The sequence below is a fragment of the Macaca mulatta genome, chromosome 20 (genome assembly GCF_049350105.2).
Source record: "Macaca mulatta isolate MMU2019108-1 chromosome 20, T2T-MMU8v2.0, whole genome shotgun sequence".
NCBI lineage: Eukaryota > Metazoa > Chordata > Mammalia > Primates > Cercopithecidae > Macaca > Macaca mulatta.
In genome coordinates, this window is record NC_133425.1 from 48,711,086 (window position 1) to 48,726,235 (window position 15,150).

Below are 15,150 nucleotides of genomic sequence, written 5' to 3' on the forward strand. Positions count from 1 at the left end.
CCTAGCTCTGCAGTACCTGTGACTATTCCTTTCAATAGTCTGCTGGTTCTTCTTCCTCTGCCTGCCCTGTAGATACTGTGTTTGCCTGCCCTTGGTTCTGTCTTTAGCTCTCTTTTCATATTACATGTTTGTTCTCCCTAAGCCGTATTCTGTACTCCCCGTGCCTTCACGTAACAGTAATATTCTAATGGTCCCATACTTTTATCTCTAAGGTCTTGAACTCTGGGCCCATGTTTTTATTTGGCTCTTGCTACCTGAGTGTCTATCTCAATGATTCTTTAAACACACTAGAATAAAAATTAGTATTATTTTCTGTTTCTTCCCCATCAAAATTGTTCTTCCTCTGTATTTTCCATCTTGGTTAATGATAACACAATTCCTTTAGTCACCCAGACTGAAATCTGGCTTCACCCTGTACCCCATACATTGGTAACTAGGTCCATTTCATTCTAACCCACAATTAATTCTGGAAGATTCTCTCCCCTTAGTTTCTCCTCTCTTAGACCAGGTGCCCACACTTTCTTCCCTGCACTTAATGGTGCTTTCCCAGTTAGTGTCCCAACTTCTAGTCACCTCAACCTCTAATATCGACAATAGCACCAGAGTAAACTTTAAAATACAAACCTAATCTCATTGGATTTGTTTGAAGTGTGCCAGTAGTTTCCATTGCATAATAAAATGGCAAATGTCTTCTATATATGACCCTGCTTCCTCAATAATCTCTCTTCCTTTTACCTTCTCCTCCAAACCATAGAAAACAACTTTTGGTCCCTCAGTTCATCATGTTCTTCACACTTCTGCTCATTCACTATGCTCTCTGGCAAAAATCCTACTCATTACTGACCTCCTTTCTGAAGGAGGTCTTCTTTCATCTCTTCTAGCCAGAGTTGAGGCTTAATCTTTCAAGCCTCCATAATAAACCATACTGATGATTCTTAATTGACCAACATATCATAATCATCTGTGAAGCTTACTTTTGAAATTATAACTGATTTTATCCTATTCCATATACATTGAATCAGAATGTATAGGGGAGGGGCCTGAGTATCTGGGGTTTTTTTTCAAGCTTTGTGAGCTCTTCTGATGTGCAGCCACAATTGAAAACCAGTGCTCTATCTGTGCTTCAGTGATAGCACATTGCATGACTATTTATTTATTTGCATGTCAGCTTCTGTAATAGATATACACCCCTGAAAGGCAGATAACATGTTCTATTTGTTTTGTATCCTGTCTTCTCATACTGTCCTTAGATATAGAAGATATTTATTAAATGATTCCTGAACAAATAATATATTGAGTTGGCCTTGCCCTTCCCTTTTCTTTTTTAAAAAATCAAACATCTAATGGGTGGTATCCTTGTTTTGGAGCTACAGAAATCCTTAGGTGTCCCTTTGCAGGATTTTAATAAAATTTTAATCTTAAGCCTACTCTGCACTTAAGCAACTTTTACATTTTTATAAATACAACTATTTTATTTGATCTTTGATTATCTTTGTATATTTATCTTTAAAGTATAGAAAAAAACCCAATGTATGCATGGATAATGTATTTGTTTATTTCAGACGAAACTGCATTTTAGCAGATGAAATGGGTCTTGGCAAAACTATTCAATCAATTACATTCCTCTACGAAATCCTTCTGACTGGTATAAGAGGACCTTTCCTGATTATTGCTCCACTTTCTACTATTGCAAACTGGGAGAGAGAGTTTCGTACGTGGACTGATATTAACGTTGTGGTTTATCATGGGAGCCTGATTAGCAGACAGATGATACAGCAATACGAGATGTACTTCAGGGATTCACAGGTGTGTTATTATTTTGTTTGTTGTTTGAAAGGTCAGGGCTGAAAAAGATAAGTATTACCTACCAATTATTTTCAAATTTAGGATACATTTAGTTGCCTACCTAGATCTTAGTTCAAGCTCTTTTATTCATCATTTTTATTTTACAGTAAATTTGAGTAGCTGAAGAGAACAATGAGAAAAGTCAGTTTAATGCCCTAGTTAACTATAATGAAGTATGCAGATTTAAACAATGCACAAGTTTCATTGTAATTCTTAATTTTTCAACTAGAATAATAATTTTACTAATTGTTTCTAAATACACATTAGATTTATTTTTAGAGTAATAACTGTCTCTGATCATTGTCCAGCTTTTTTCCCATCATTTTAAAAATTTAAATCTTCACTGATACCACAGGCTTAAATGCCTGTTGAGTTGAGACCATAGGTTCTCTTTCATGTTCAATGGATTTTTATTTTAGACATTTTTTAAAATGTGGTTTGTTTTGCTTACCAAAACAGGTATACCTCCATCATTTTCTCCTTAGGATTGATTATTTCAGTACTCTGGTGGTTTGATGATATTCCTCTCTCCATGTATTTTAGAGGAGCATTTTCTGTTTTACTTTGACCACTTACTCTTTAAGAAGGGATTTTCTATCCCTTCTAAATACATAGATCATAAAATAAAGGGATGACAACTTAAGAATTTTCTAGCAGAAAGTTAAGACTAGAAAACATAGGCCAGGCATGGTAGCTCACACTTATAATCTTAACACTTTGGGATGCCGAGGTGGGAGGATTGCTTGAGGCCAGGAGTTCCAGATCAGTCTGATCAACATATCAAGATGCCATCTCTACCAAAAAAAAAAAAATTTTTTTTAAAAAGAAAATGTGAAATGCCAAGTCATGGTCTTGAATGTTCATATGAATCATTTTATTAAAATATTAAGAAATAATTAAATCAATAAACACAATTCACAGAAAGGGTACTTTTTAAATGGAAAATGGCACCCTACATTAAAAGCACCTTAGTATTTTTTCTTTCACTCATTCTGTTGTTCTAAAAGGATCATTATAACACATGACCAGGTTATGTGATATGATAGAGGTTGAAGTAAGATAATGTGCATAGCCTTCTACTTTTGTCTCCCAGTAATAACGATTTTCTACCTGTTTGAGCCCAAGAGTTTGAGGCCGCAGTGAGCTATGATCACACCACTGCACTGAAGCCTGGGTGACAGCAAGACCCTTTCCCTAAAAAAAGGAAAAGAATCAAACTATAATCTAATTAAGGTATCATGGACTCCAAAGGTGCAAAGGTGACTATTTTCACTTGAAGAATAATTAATTATATAGGTGCTTAATTTCGTATAAATGTAATTGTTTCAACCTTGGAAGTAGGAAGCAAAATGAGGAACAGGAACAAAATCAGTTAATTTATCAATTTTCAAACTCTTGGGCTTAAGTGATCCTCCCAAGTAGCTGAGACTACAGGAGTGCATTTCCACACTTGGCTAATTATTTTATTTTTTTTGTGAAGATGGGGTCTCAGTTTGTTGCCCAGGCTGGTCTTGAACTCAAGTAATCCTCCCACCTCAGCCTCCCAAAGTGCTGGGATTACAGGCAGGAGCCACTGCACCTGGCCTAGTGTTTTGTTTTTCTTACTCATACATTTGTAGAATTTTAGAGCTGTATGTTGTCATAAAAATTATTTAATTTGACATTCTTATTTTTTACAGAAAGCACAACTAGTATCTTGAGACTTAAAGAGATTTTTAACAAAGTTACAATTTTAATGTATGTGTCACATGAGTTTGGCATAAATATGATAGCCAAAAACTTGGAAGATCCTTGATATGTAATAAACTGATTTGTATATATTAAATATTGTATTTTTATGATAAATGTTACAAATTCTAGATATGTTACCTAAAGAGGTTTTAAATTTCAAAAGATAAAGATGTCTCCTGTAATGAGATAAATAGATCTGTACTTCAAATATAAAAATAACTTTTAGAGTTAACTCTTTCAAATATATTTTCATATAAATTAAGTGAATATTTAACTTCTGTTTTTTTTACATTATCAAATAGCTTGAAATAACAGTAGTACTAAAATTATGCTAAAATTTTTCTAAATTGCCCTGGGAAAAGTAATAGAAGTGATAAACTAATAACCACAAACATTTATCGAGTATTTACCATGTGCCAGGCATTATGCTAAACAGTTTACACATATTATTTCACTTAATCTTTGTAATATCAACCTTGTAAAATAGGCAGTATTATCTCCATTTTACACATGAGGAAACTGAGGCTAAAGAAGTTGCGTAGATTGCTGCAAAATCACAGTACAAAACCAAGATTAATAAACTCAAACCAGTCAGATTCAAGAGCCCTTGTTATTAAACACTGTGATATCAGCTTAACTGAATATATTATATCCCAGGTTTTTAGAGCTGCATAAATGTCATAGATATAATTTATACCTATTTTAATAATATTCTACTGCAGCTGTTATTCAACTTAATGGCCAGTATACACAATTAATAATAACTAATCTAAAATTAATTAGGTTAACATTAATTAAAATCTATGTCAGAATACCCAACTGTTCTTATCCCTTCTTTTCACTTAATACCCAATAGCTTATGTTTTCAACCCTGTTTAAACACTCTCTTCACTTAGATTCCAAGACTTCATCCTTTCCTACATCACCAGTTATTCTTTCTCAAGCCCCCTTTATTGGTTCCTTCTTATCTTCCCTGTATCTAAACTCTGTGGTAACCCAGGGCTCAGTCTTCAAACTCTTTTGTATCTATACTCATTATCTCACAGATTTGATTCATACACGTAACTTTGAATACCATCTGTACTGCTGAAATTCCTAAGCCTGTATCACCAACTCTAAACTCTTTCCTAAATTCCAGAGTCATATCCAAAAATATGTACATGGATATGTCGAACAGCGGTCTCATGGATATGTCTAATAGAGGTCTCAAAATTAAAACATACAAAATCAAAATCTAAAACTACTACTTTTTAGTAAATAACAACATGAACTTCCAGTTGTTCAAGCTAAAATTTTTAGAGGTAAATTTGAGGCCCTACTGTATCTCACTCCATACTTAACCATTGGAAAATCCTGTTGGCTCTACTTTCAAAATGTATCTAGAACTGACCACTTCTCTGAACTCCAATGAAGATTTCTTGCTTGGATTGCTATGGCAGCTTTCTAACTGTTCTCCATGATCCTGTCCTTGGCCTCTTCAGACAGGTTTCATCACAACTGCCAAAGGGACTTTTAAAAAATACAAGTCAAATCAGGACACTTCTTACAAACCCCTTCAATAGTGTCTTGCTCAGAGCCAAAGTTTGTATAACAGTTTTCAAGTCCTGCAGTTGACCACATCGCCTCCCCCACTCACTGGGTTTCAAACACTCTGACTTTCTTGCTATTTGAATGCTGCCAAAGATACTCCTACCTTAGGGCCTTCATACTTACTACTTCTTTTACCAAGAATGCTTTATTTATAGATCTCTAGATATCAACATGACTTCTTCCCTCATCTTTAGATCTTTCCTCAAATATCACATTGCACTAATGGTCTCCCAACCACTCTATATAAAACTGCAGTGGTCACCTCCAACCTTATACTTCTTATCCCACATCCTTGTTTTATTTTATTCCACAGCCCTTATCTCTAATTTACTTTTTTAAAAATTATTTTCTTAATAACTGTGTCCTGCATTTGATTCAGTAGAATATAAGTTGTAATTGGATAATTATTTTTATCTGTTTTGTTTACTGCTGTATCTCCAGCAACTAGAACAGGGTCTGGCACATGGATACTCAATATCTGCTGAATAAAGTATTTGGATGGCTAATTATTCACTATTTATTTGCTGTTATATTTTTGAACTCATTGGTGTAAGTAATAAGAACTAATACTGAAATCTCATTGGCCAGATTTTATCATGATTTATTTCTTGCCTAAAATTATTATAATTCTTAAAATTATCATAAAACATTTTACCAAGAAATACTCATTTGGATACAATTGTTAATAATATAATTATGTTGGCATAATTTTTAACATTATTGAACATAGCAATATAATACAGTTTCAATGATAAAAGTTTTCATTGTAAGGGAGTGTCTGCATATGTAAAAATTTCATTAGAAATATTTTATAACATGTTATCAGATACCATTTGACAGGAATAAAAAATATGCAATTAAAATATTCCAGCAAATAATTATATTTGATCATTTCTAGGGGCGTATCATTCGAGGAGCTTACAGATTCCAAGCTATCATCACCACTTTTGAAATGATTCTTGGAGGCTGTGGAGAGCTTAATGCAATTGAATGGCGATGTGTGATTATTGATGAAGCACATAGGTTAAAAAATAAAAATTGTAAACTCTTAGAGGGCCTGAAACTCATGAATCTGGTAAGTAACTTAATATTATCATTATGACCATTGAGTTTATTAGATGTGTAGTAAAAGGTCATAGAGTTAATACTAAAATTTTTTTTTTTTTTTTTTTTTTTTTTTGGAGACAGAGTCTTGCTCTGTCGCCCAGGCTGGAGTGCAGTGGTCGGATCTCAGCTCACTGCAAGCTCTGCCTCCCGGGTTTACGCCATTCTCCTGCCTCAGCCTCCCGAGTAGCTGAGACTACAGGCGCCCGTCACCTCGCCCGGCTAGTTTTTTGTATTTTTTCAGTAGAGACGGGGTTTCACCGTGTTAGCCAGGATGGTCTCGATCTCCTGACCTCATTATCCGCCCGTCTTGGCCTCCCAAAGTGCTGGGATTACAGGCTTGAGCCACCGCGCCCAGCCACAAAATTTTTCTTTTTAATTTTAGAGTATAAGTACATCTGAATCATATCTATGATAATATAGATTTTTTTTTTGGCCTTAATTTGTAAGAAAAAGATTCTGTTTCCTACGACTTCAAATTTTTTAGCTCTTTCCTTCAAAAAGCATTAGTAGCCGGGCGCGGTGGCTCAAGCCTGTAATCCCAGCACTTTGGGAGGCCGAGGCGGGCGGATCACAAGGTCAGGAGATCGAGACCACAGTGAAACCCCGTCTCTACTAAAAATACAAAAAAAAAAAAAAATTAGCCGGGCGCGGTGGCGGGCGCCAGTAGTCCTAGCTACTCAGGAGGCTGAGGCAGGAGAATGGCGTGAACCCAGGAGGCGGAGCTTGCAGTGAGCCGAGATCGCGCCACTGCACTCCAGCCTGGGCAACAGCGTGAGACTCCGTCTCAAAAAAAAAAAAAAAGAAAAGCATTAGTAATTAATTTTTAAAATAAGACCTCTATAGAGAATGTACTATTTAAAAGAAAATAAGACCATAAGGTTTTGGGTTTTTTTGTTTGTTTGTTTGTTTATTTGAGATGGAGTTTCTCTCTTGTTGCCCAGGCTGGAGTGCAATGGTGCAGTTTCCACTCACTGCAACCTCTGCCTCCCGGGTTCAAGTGATTCTCCTGCCTCAGCCTCCCGAGTAGCTGGGATTACAGGCATGTGCCACCGTGCCTGGCTAATTTTGTATTTTTAGTAGAGATGGGGTTTCTCCATGTTGGTCAGGCTGGTCTCGAACTCCCGACCTCAGGTGATCCGCCCACCTCGGCAGACTCCAAAAGTACTGGGATTACAGACGTGAACCACTGTGCCCGGCCAAGACCGTAAGTTTTAAGCCATAAATTCTTTAATAGAAAGCCCCTTTACCGAAGTTATATTATTCAGATCATTTATGATAAAAAGTCCTACACAATTCTACATGTTTAACATATGTTGGTTATAATTAATAATGGGATTTCTTATAGTCATCTTTTTGTTAGTTGTTTGCTTCTTTCAAATGAAAGCATTTTTTAAACATTTTGATTTTTAATTAAGATCACATAATTACTACATGAGCACTTGAACAAATAATTCAAATACAAAGAACCACATTCTGTAAAAACTTAAAGTGTTCCTTTTTACTCCCTGTTTATCTATGCCACACACCCAGTTCAACACCTCATTCCAGTATGGTTTCCTGTTTATCTTTCTAGGCCATTTGCTACCATATACATAATATGCAGATTCACAGATGCATATAAAAATATTTAGCATGGGAATTTAGAGGTTTTGTCAAATAAAATTTTAAATAATTTGTACTACCATTAAAAATATTCTGTGTTCATTTTCTTCTTTTACTATTATGTTTAATTTTTAAGGAATTCTAGTTTCAAAGCATGTGTCAATTAGCCCTTTACATTCTTGTATTGTAACCTCAGTGATTTGATAATTCATTCATGTTTGAAGAGTTAAATGATGATCATCCAAATTATAAATAATGAGCACTCTTTGGTGTACAAATTACCATACTAAGAATGTTTGAGTACAAAAGAAAAAATGCCCTCTTTATTCTTAGAATGTTGATTTCTTTTCTTCTAAAATTATTTAGAATTTTTAAAGGCATGAATAGCATAAAAAGTGAAGTATTTCAGAATGATACAGAGTTTTTAAAAAGTGATTGGGAAAGTACATTCCTAAAGATTTGTGGATAGAGATGTAGTTTTTTGAGTTAACTCTTGAAAATTATGAGTTTGGGTACTGTGGCTCACACCTGTAATCCCAGCACTTTGGGATTACTTGAGACCTGGAACTTGAGACCAGGTGGGTAACATAGTAAGACCTCATCTCTACAAAAAAAAAAAAAAATGTAAAAATTAGCCAGGTGTTTTGGTGCATACCTGTAGTCCTAGCTACTTGGGAGTCTGAGGCAGGAGGATCCCTTAAGCCCAGGAGTTCAAAGTTACAGTGGCACCACTGTAATTTATTCTAATCATTGTAATTATGTTGTACGTGTAATGCTGAACTATGATGGCATCACTGCACTCCAGCCTGGGTGTCACAGCAAGACCTTGTCTCTAAACAAACAAACAAAATATATATATAGAGAGAGAGAGAGTCAGAAAAATATTTGCATATTGAACATTTGATAACCTAAGTCAGCTTTCATATAATTATAGTACTGTGATGTTTGATGTGAATTGTTCTCACTTTATGTAGGAACACAAGGTGCTTTTGACTGGCACACCTCTCCAAAATACAGTTGAAGAACTATTTAGTCTTCTTCACTTTCTTGAACCCTTAAGGTTTCCTTCTGAATCAACATTTATGCAAGAATTTGGGGATCTGAAAACAGAGGAACAGGTATCCTATTGCTCTTTGTAAATACATTCATCACATTTCTTATCATTGTAATTATTTTGTATGTGTCATTAAACGCTCACTTATGTTATATGTCTTTTTATCATTTTTCATTCAGGTACAGAAACTTCAGGCTATCCTGAAACCAATGATGTTGAGACGATTAAAAGAAGATGTGGAAAAGAAGTTGGCACCTAAAGAAGAAACCATCATTGAAGTAGAACTTACTAATATTCAAAAGAAATACTACCGGGCTATCTTGGAAAAGAACTTTTCTTTTTTATCCAAAGGAGCAGGACAAACTAATGTACCTAACTTGGTCAATACCATGATGGAGCTCAGGAAATGCTGTAATCATCCATATCTTATCAAAGGTAGCTAAGAAAGATTATAACAAATACATTTTTCTTGCAACAAATACTAATGAATAAATAAACAGAACACACTACAGCTGTAGTGGCTGTTATGACTCTCTACTGTGATAGTCTAAGGAATTACAAGTATTACAGAATCAGAGGCAATGTGAACTACTTCGTTACAGTGACTGATGTTAGCACACCAGGTTATGTTCAGCAGCAGTTTGTTCAGTATAATTTGGACTAGAATTTGTATGCTTGTTTAATCCTCCTCATGGGCAAAGACAGCAAAACCCATTTTGGGGGCTTCTGCATTTCCATTTTTTTCCTGGTTTCCTTCCAGTCTAGATACATCAGTTAGTGTTTCAGTTCTTGTGCTGTAATAATGTTACTTTTTAAGATCTTATCAGGTTCTCTCCCAGTGTTCTCTCTGTACAATATTTGAGTTGTTCACTTATTCTTGGGAATATACCTCTCTCTACTCACTTCATTCAAGACAGCTGAAGTCTCTTGTAGTTATAGTACTCTCTTATGGCCAGACAGGCTGAGGAAAGGAATACGGAGAGCCTCTTTAATTCTGATTTGGATTATCTGAAGGAAGTATGCATCAAGGACCTGTAACATGGCTTTCATTTTAATTTATTCTCTTCTTTCTTTTTTTTTTTTTTTTGAGACAGAGTCTCGCTCTGTCCCCCAGGCTAGAGTGCAGTGGCGCGATCTCGGCTCACTGCAAGCTCCGCCTCCCGGGTTCACGCCATTCTCCTGCCTCAGCCTCCTGAGTAGCTGGGACTACAGGTGCCCGCCACCGCGCCTGGCTAATTTTTTTTGTATTTTTAGTAGAGACGAGGTTTCACCGTGGTCTCGATCTCCTGACCTTGTGATCTGCCCGCCTCAGCCTCCCAAAGTGCTGGGATTACAAGCGTGAGCCACCACGCCCGGCCTTTCTTCTTTCTTTTTCTTTTTTTTTTTTTCTTTTGTTTTTGTTTTTGTTTTTGTTTTTGTTTTTTAAGATACAATGTCACTCTATCTCCCAGGCTGGAGTACAGAGGTGTGTTCATAGCTCACAGTAGCCTCAAGCTCCTGGAAACTGATCCTTCCGCCTCAGCCTCCTTAGTAACTAGAACTAGTAACTAGTAACTAGCCATATGCACCACCATACCCAGCTGATTTCTTTTTTTTCTTTTTGGTAGAGATGGGGTCTTGTTATATTGCCCATACTGGTCTCAAACTACTGGCCTCAAGAAATCCTTCTGCCTTGGTCTCCCAAAGTGCTGAGATTACAGGCACGAGACATTGCACCTAGCCTTAATTTTTTCTTGTTTCCTTGTTTTGATGGCTAACAAGATGCCCATAGACACATCCAGATCAACTATGATCGTCCTTCAGTGATGACCACTATTATGATTGCTGTTTAAATATTAGATGTTTAAAAATATATGTGTTTACCAGCTGAGTTAGGATCACAGTTTTATTTTTTCCCTAATAGCATTGATTAAACATTTAGCAAACTTAAGTTTATACAAAGTATTATGCCAGGTGTCTGAGGAGATAAAAAGATGTTTAAGACATTGTTTATGTCCTCAATGGAATTACAGTCTGGTATTGGTGAAGGTTCAGCAACAAGCATAAATAATTCTAATAAAAGCAATGTACATGCCATTAGAAAATTATGTTACAAAACACACAGGAGCACTAATTTTGATTAAAAGGAAAGCAATTGGGAATTTCCTGCATTTGTGCATTGCTATTACCTTCTCCTATTTCTTTGACAGGTGCTGAGGAGAAAATACTTGGAGAATTTAGAGATGCGTATAATCCAGCTGCTTCTGATTTTCATCTTCAAGCAATGATTCAGTCTGCTGGTAAATTGGTCCTTATTGATAAATTGCTTCCCAAAATGAAAGCCGGAGGTCATAAAGTGCTCATCTTCTCTCAGATGGTTCGCTGCCTTGACATCCTAGAGGACTATCTCATACATAAAAGGTAAAGCATACTGTAATCCACTGAATTATACTATGAATTATGCTAAGTTTGTGCTATTAAGATTTGTGCAGCACTGTAATGTAAATGAACTTTACTCATATCTTTCTTTTATCCTATATTAGAATAATGCATTCAAATTTGTAAGTAAAGATTGTTTAGGATTGTGTGTTATGTTTTCCTAACCTGCATATGTTGCAATATTAGATGTGCCTGAGGAGTCCAATTAAGAAAAGCTTGCAAATAAATATTTGATTTGTTGACCCAGGAATGGGTTTAATAATGTACATTTTACTTGATTAATAAACCTTGTGGATGAAACTTTAAATAGACTTATATTTACAGCAGTCATCCTCAAAACTGAAAAAAGTGATTCAAGAACCTTTGGATCTATTTCATTGTTATAATTAGAGCCTTAAGCTGTGGGACTTTTATTATATATTATATAAAATTTGTTCATGCTTTCATATTTTCTGATTTGTTTCAATGTGTGTTTTTTGTTTTGTTTATTGGTACATCACAATAAGATAGTATTAAATGTTGTCTAATCAGGCGGGGCGCGGTGGCTTATGCCTGTAATCCCAGCACTTTGGGAGGCCAAGGCGGGCAGATCACGAGGTCAGGAGATGGAGACCATCCTGGCTAACATGGTGAAACCCCGTCTCTACTGAAAAAAAAATTAAAACTACAAAATATTATTCGGGTGCGGTGGTGGGACTCTGTAGTCCCAGCTACTCAGGAGGCTGAGGCAGAATGGTGTGAACCCAGGAGTTGGAACTTGCAATGAGCCAAGATCGCACCACTGCACTCCAGCCTGGGCGACAGAGCGAGACTCCATCTCAAAATAAAATAAAATAAAATATTGTCTAATCAGTGTTTAGGCTATAATAGGCTAATTATCATAGGATATTTTATCAGACCATTAGGATTCCATCTGATAGTAACATATTAATGTAAAAGAGAATCAGAAATTTCAGCTGTAGATTTTTTGTTTTGTTTTTGTTTATTTTTTTATTTCTGTTTTGTTGGTTTTTTTTTTTTTTTTTTAAAGACATGATCTCAGTCTGTTGCCCAGGTTGTTGTGCAGTGGTGTGACCATAGCTTGTTGCAACCTCAAACTCCTGAGCTCAAGCAGTCCTCCAACCTCAGCCTCCCAGGAAGCTGGGACTACAAGCATGCACTACCACACCCTGCTAATTTATTTTTGATAGAGACAGGGTCTCACTGTGTTGTCCAAGCCGGTCTCAAACTCCTGGGCTCAAGCAATTCTTCCACCTCAGCCTCCCAAAGTGCTGGGATTATAGGTATGAGCCACCGCATCTGACTTGCAGATTTTAATTCAATAGATTTTAACCCATATAGATAAGTAAAGGTCTATACTGTTTTATATTATTAGAGATTGTGTAGTTCATTTTTATTTTTCATTTTTATTTCTGGTTCCATTTTTAATGTCAATGTCCTACTCTTTGGCCTCATTTTAAAATGTATATTATTCTCAATTTTATATCATATGATATGAACATTAAGTTGCACTGTTCCCAAAAATAGTAATTCTTACATTTTTTTAATCTCCTTACATGGAGAACTTATACAGATAAAACTGTACTTATAAATTTCTATTGTAATAAATTTCATGGAAAATTCAGAGTTTCTTTTATTCTCATAAGAAACATTATTAGAAGTCTTTCGTCCATTTTGCAGGTACCAGAGATAATCGTGGGGTGACTGCTAAAACTCTAGTAAATCATATGTAGAAGTGTGTCATATGTCATATGTATACCACTCAGAGTCCAAGCTCCTAAATTTTTATCTATTTTATTTTTATTGGATGTCTTGCAGTTTTTGAGTTTTGTATATGTTAAATGGGGAAGGATAAAGGAAGTTAAAAGATAATTACTTTGCAGTAATGACTATAAAGAATTCAACAGCATTCCAGTGTGTTCTTAATAGATTGCAATATAGAAGCAAGTATGTCAGTCAGTAGTATTATGGATTAAGGACAAAAGAAACGTTCATAGCCTTCTTGTATAAAGTCTTTGTGAAAGTCTTTATTTCTTGCAAGAAAGTGATGTATTATGGTGAGATCAGCAAAGCAGTTTTTAATAGACTGCCTTTTGTTATTCTAACTTCTGAAATAAAATTCATTGTAGTGGTCTTTTACCCATACATCCAGGAATTCAGAGGTTTTGTATCTTTATATTTGTTTTTGTTTTCTCCGTAGCACCAACACCAAAAAGTATAAAGTCACAGAAACTAATTTAGATGATATTGCTTCTTAATTTTAGAGAAAACATAATGCTGCAGGAAAACTGACTTTCCATTTGATAGAATATGTCTTCAATTTTATTATAATTATTTATGTAAATTTATTCCATTTCATTCCATAGATATTTATATGAGCGAATTGATGGCAGAGTCAGAGGAAATCTTCGGCAAGCTGCTATAGATAGATTTAGTAAACCTGATTCAGATAGATTTGTTTTTCTCCTGTGTACCCGAGCTGGTGGGTTGGGCATCAACTTAACTGCAGCTGATACATGTATAATTTTTGATTCTGATTGGAATCCTCAGAATGATCTTCAGGTAAATAATTGCCTTGGCTAACAAGAAATGCATTTTTTAAAAAAGTAAAATTGTGTAACTGTTTTTGATAATCCACATCTTGTATTTTTATCTGGACAAACTAATGTATGTTTCTCTGTAAAATATCTGTGCCAAATAAAATAGGTGAAATTATTTTAATTGTTATGATAAAAACTATGATGACAACAAATTTTTACTTTTTTATGTGTCTCACTGACTTATAAAATTTGTCTTACTAGCTTATAAAAAGTTATACCTATTTGAGTACAGTAATTTTTGTTTGTTTAGATATGAGGTCTCACTATGTTGCCCAGGCTGGTCTTGAACCCCAGGACTCAAGCATTTCTCCCATCTTGGCCTCCAAAAGTGCTGGGTTTACAGGCATGCATCATCATGCCTGGCCTGATATTCTTATAGTTTAAATAATAATGTGTAAATTTGAGAGAGACCTAAGCTCTTAAGAATAACTTATTTGTAATAAAATTAAAATTTCAGAATTTTAATCCTTAAAAATAAATACTCGCTTATTCTAATTTTATCTTGTAATCATAGTATGCTTTTTTAATAAAATACTTAAGAAAATGAAGGCACACATATAAGTAATGACTATACTTGGACTACATAGAAATATAGGAATATTAATTACAGTGATTGAAGAGGGTCTAAATTTGCAGAAGGATATGAGAAGAGAACAAAATATAAGAGAAATTATTTTATTATTCATCATTGTCTTAACTGCATTGCAATTCATATTAGTACTTTTTTTTTTATAAAACTAGTCAAGTGTAGTCATGAGAAGGGGAAAAGTAGAGTTCAATCTGTAAAAGTGAACAACCCATTAAATAACTACCTGCAGACCAGCCATATTATTTTTTTAAGCAAGCATAAAAACAAATATAATAAATGGTTATTGAGAATCTACATAGCTTAAAACATATTTTAAATTGCTCATTTATATAACTATATGTAATCTACTTTAAAATATCAAAAGATTATCCAAAATTAATACAATAAGCCAGAGACCAACTCTTTCTGTGGAAGGCTCAATTAGTAAATATTTCAAGCTTTGTGTGCCACATAAGATCTCTGTCACACATTCTTGTTTATTTGTCATAATCCTTTAAAAAGGTAAAAAAGCCATTCTTAGTTAGCAGGCCAGATTTGGTCCACAGGCTGTAGTTTCCCAATTCCTATGTTAAACCCAAATTATAATTGTCTGCCTTTGAAATGCATGTTTGTAC

At 35.0% G+C, this 15,150-nt stretch overlaps 1 protein-coding gene across 20 annotated transcripts in view; it reads left to right on the forward strand.

The window, feature by feature from the left end:
- Nucleotides 1-15,150, forward strand: part of CHD9 (chromodomain helicase DNA binding protein 9) — a 275,857-nt gene that overhangs the window by 184,613 nt on the left and 76,094 nt on the right. For all 20 annotated transcript variants that reach the window (XM_015126131.3, XM_028840899.2, XM_077984746.1 and 17 more), the window contains 6 exons: nucleotides 1,563-1,806; nucleotides 6,065-6,241; nucleotides 8,850-8,993; nucleotides 9,109-9,364; nucleotides 11,119-11,329; nucleotides 13,714-13,909. In XM_015126131.3, the coding sequence (XP_014981617.2) occupies nucleotides 1,563-1,806; nucleotides 6,065-6,241; nucleotides 8,850-8,993; nucleotides 9,109-9,364; nucleotides 11,119-11,329; nucleotides 13,714-13,909 (1,228 nt within the window). The remainder of the gene's footprint in view (nucleotides 1-1,562; nucleotides 1,807-6,064; nucleotides 6,242-8,849; nucleotides 8,994-9,108; nucleotides 9,365-11,118; nucleotides 11,330-13,713; nucleotides 13,910-15,150) is intronic.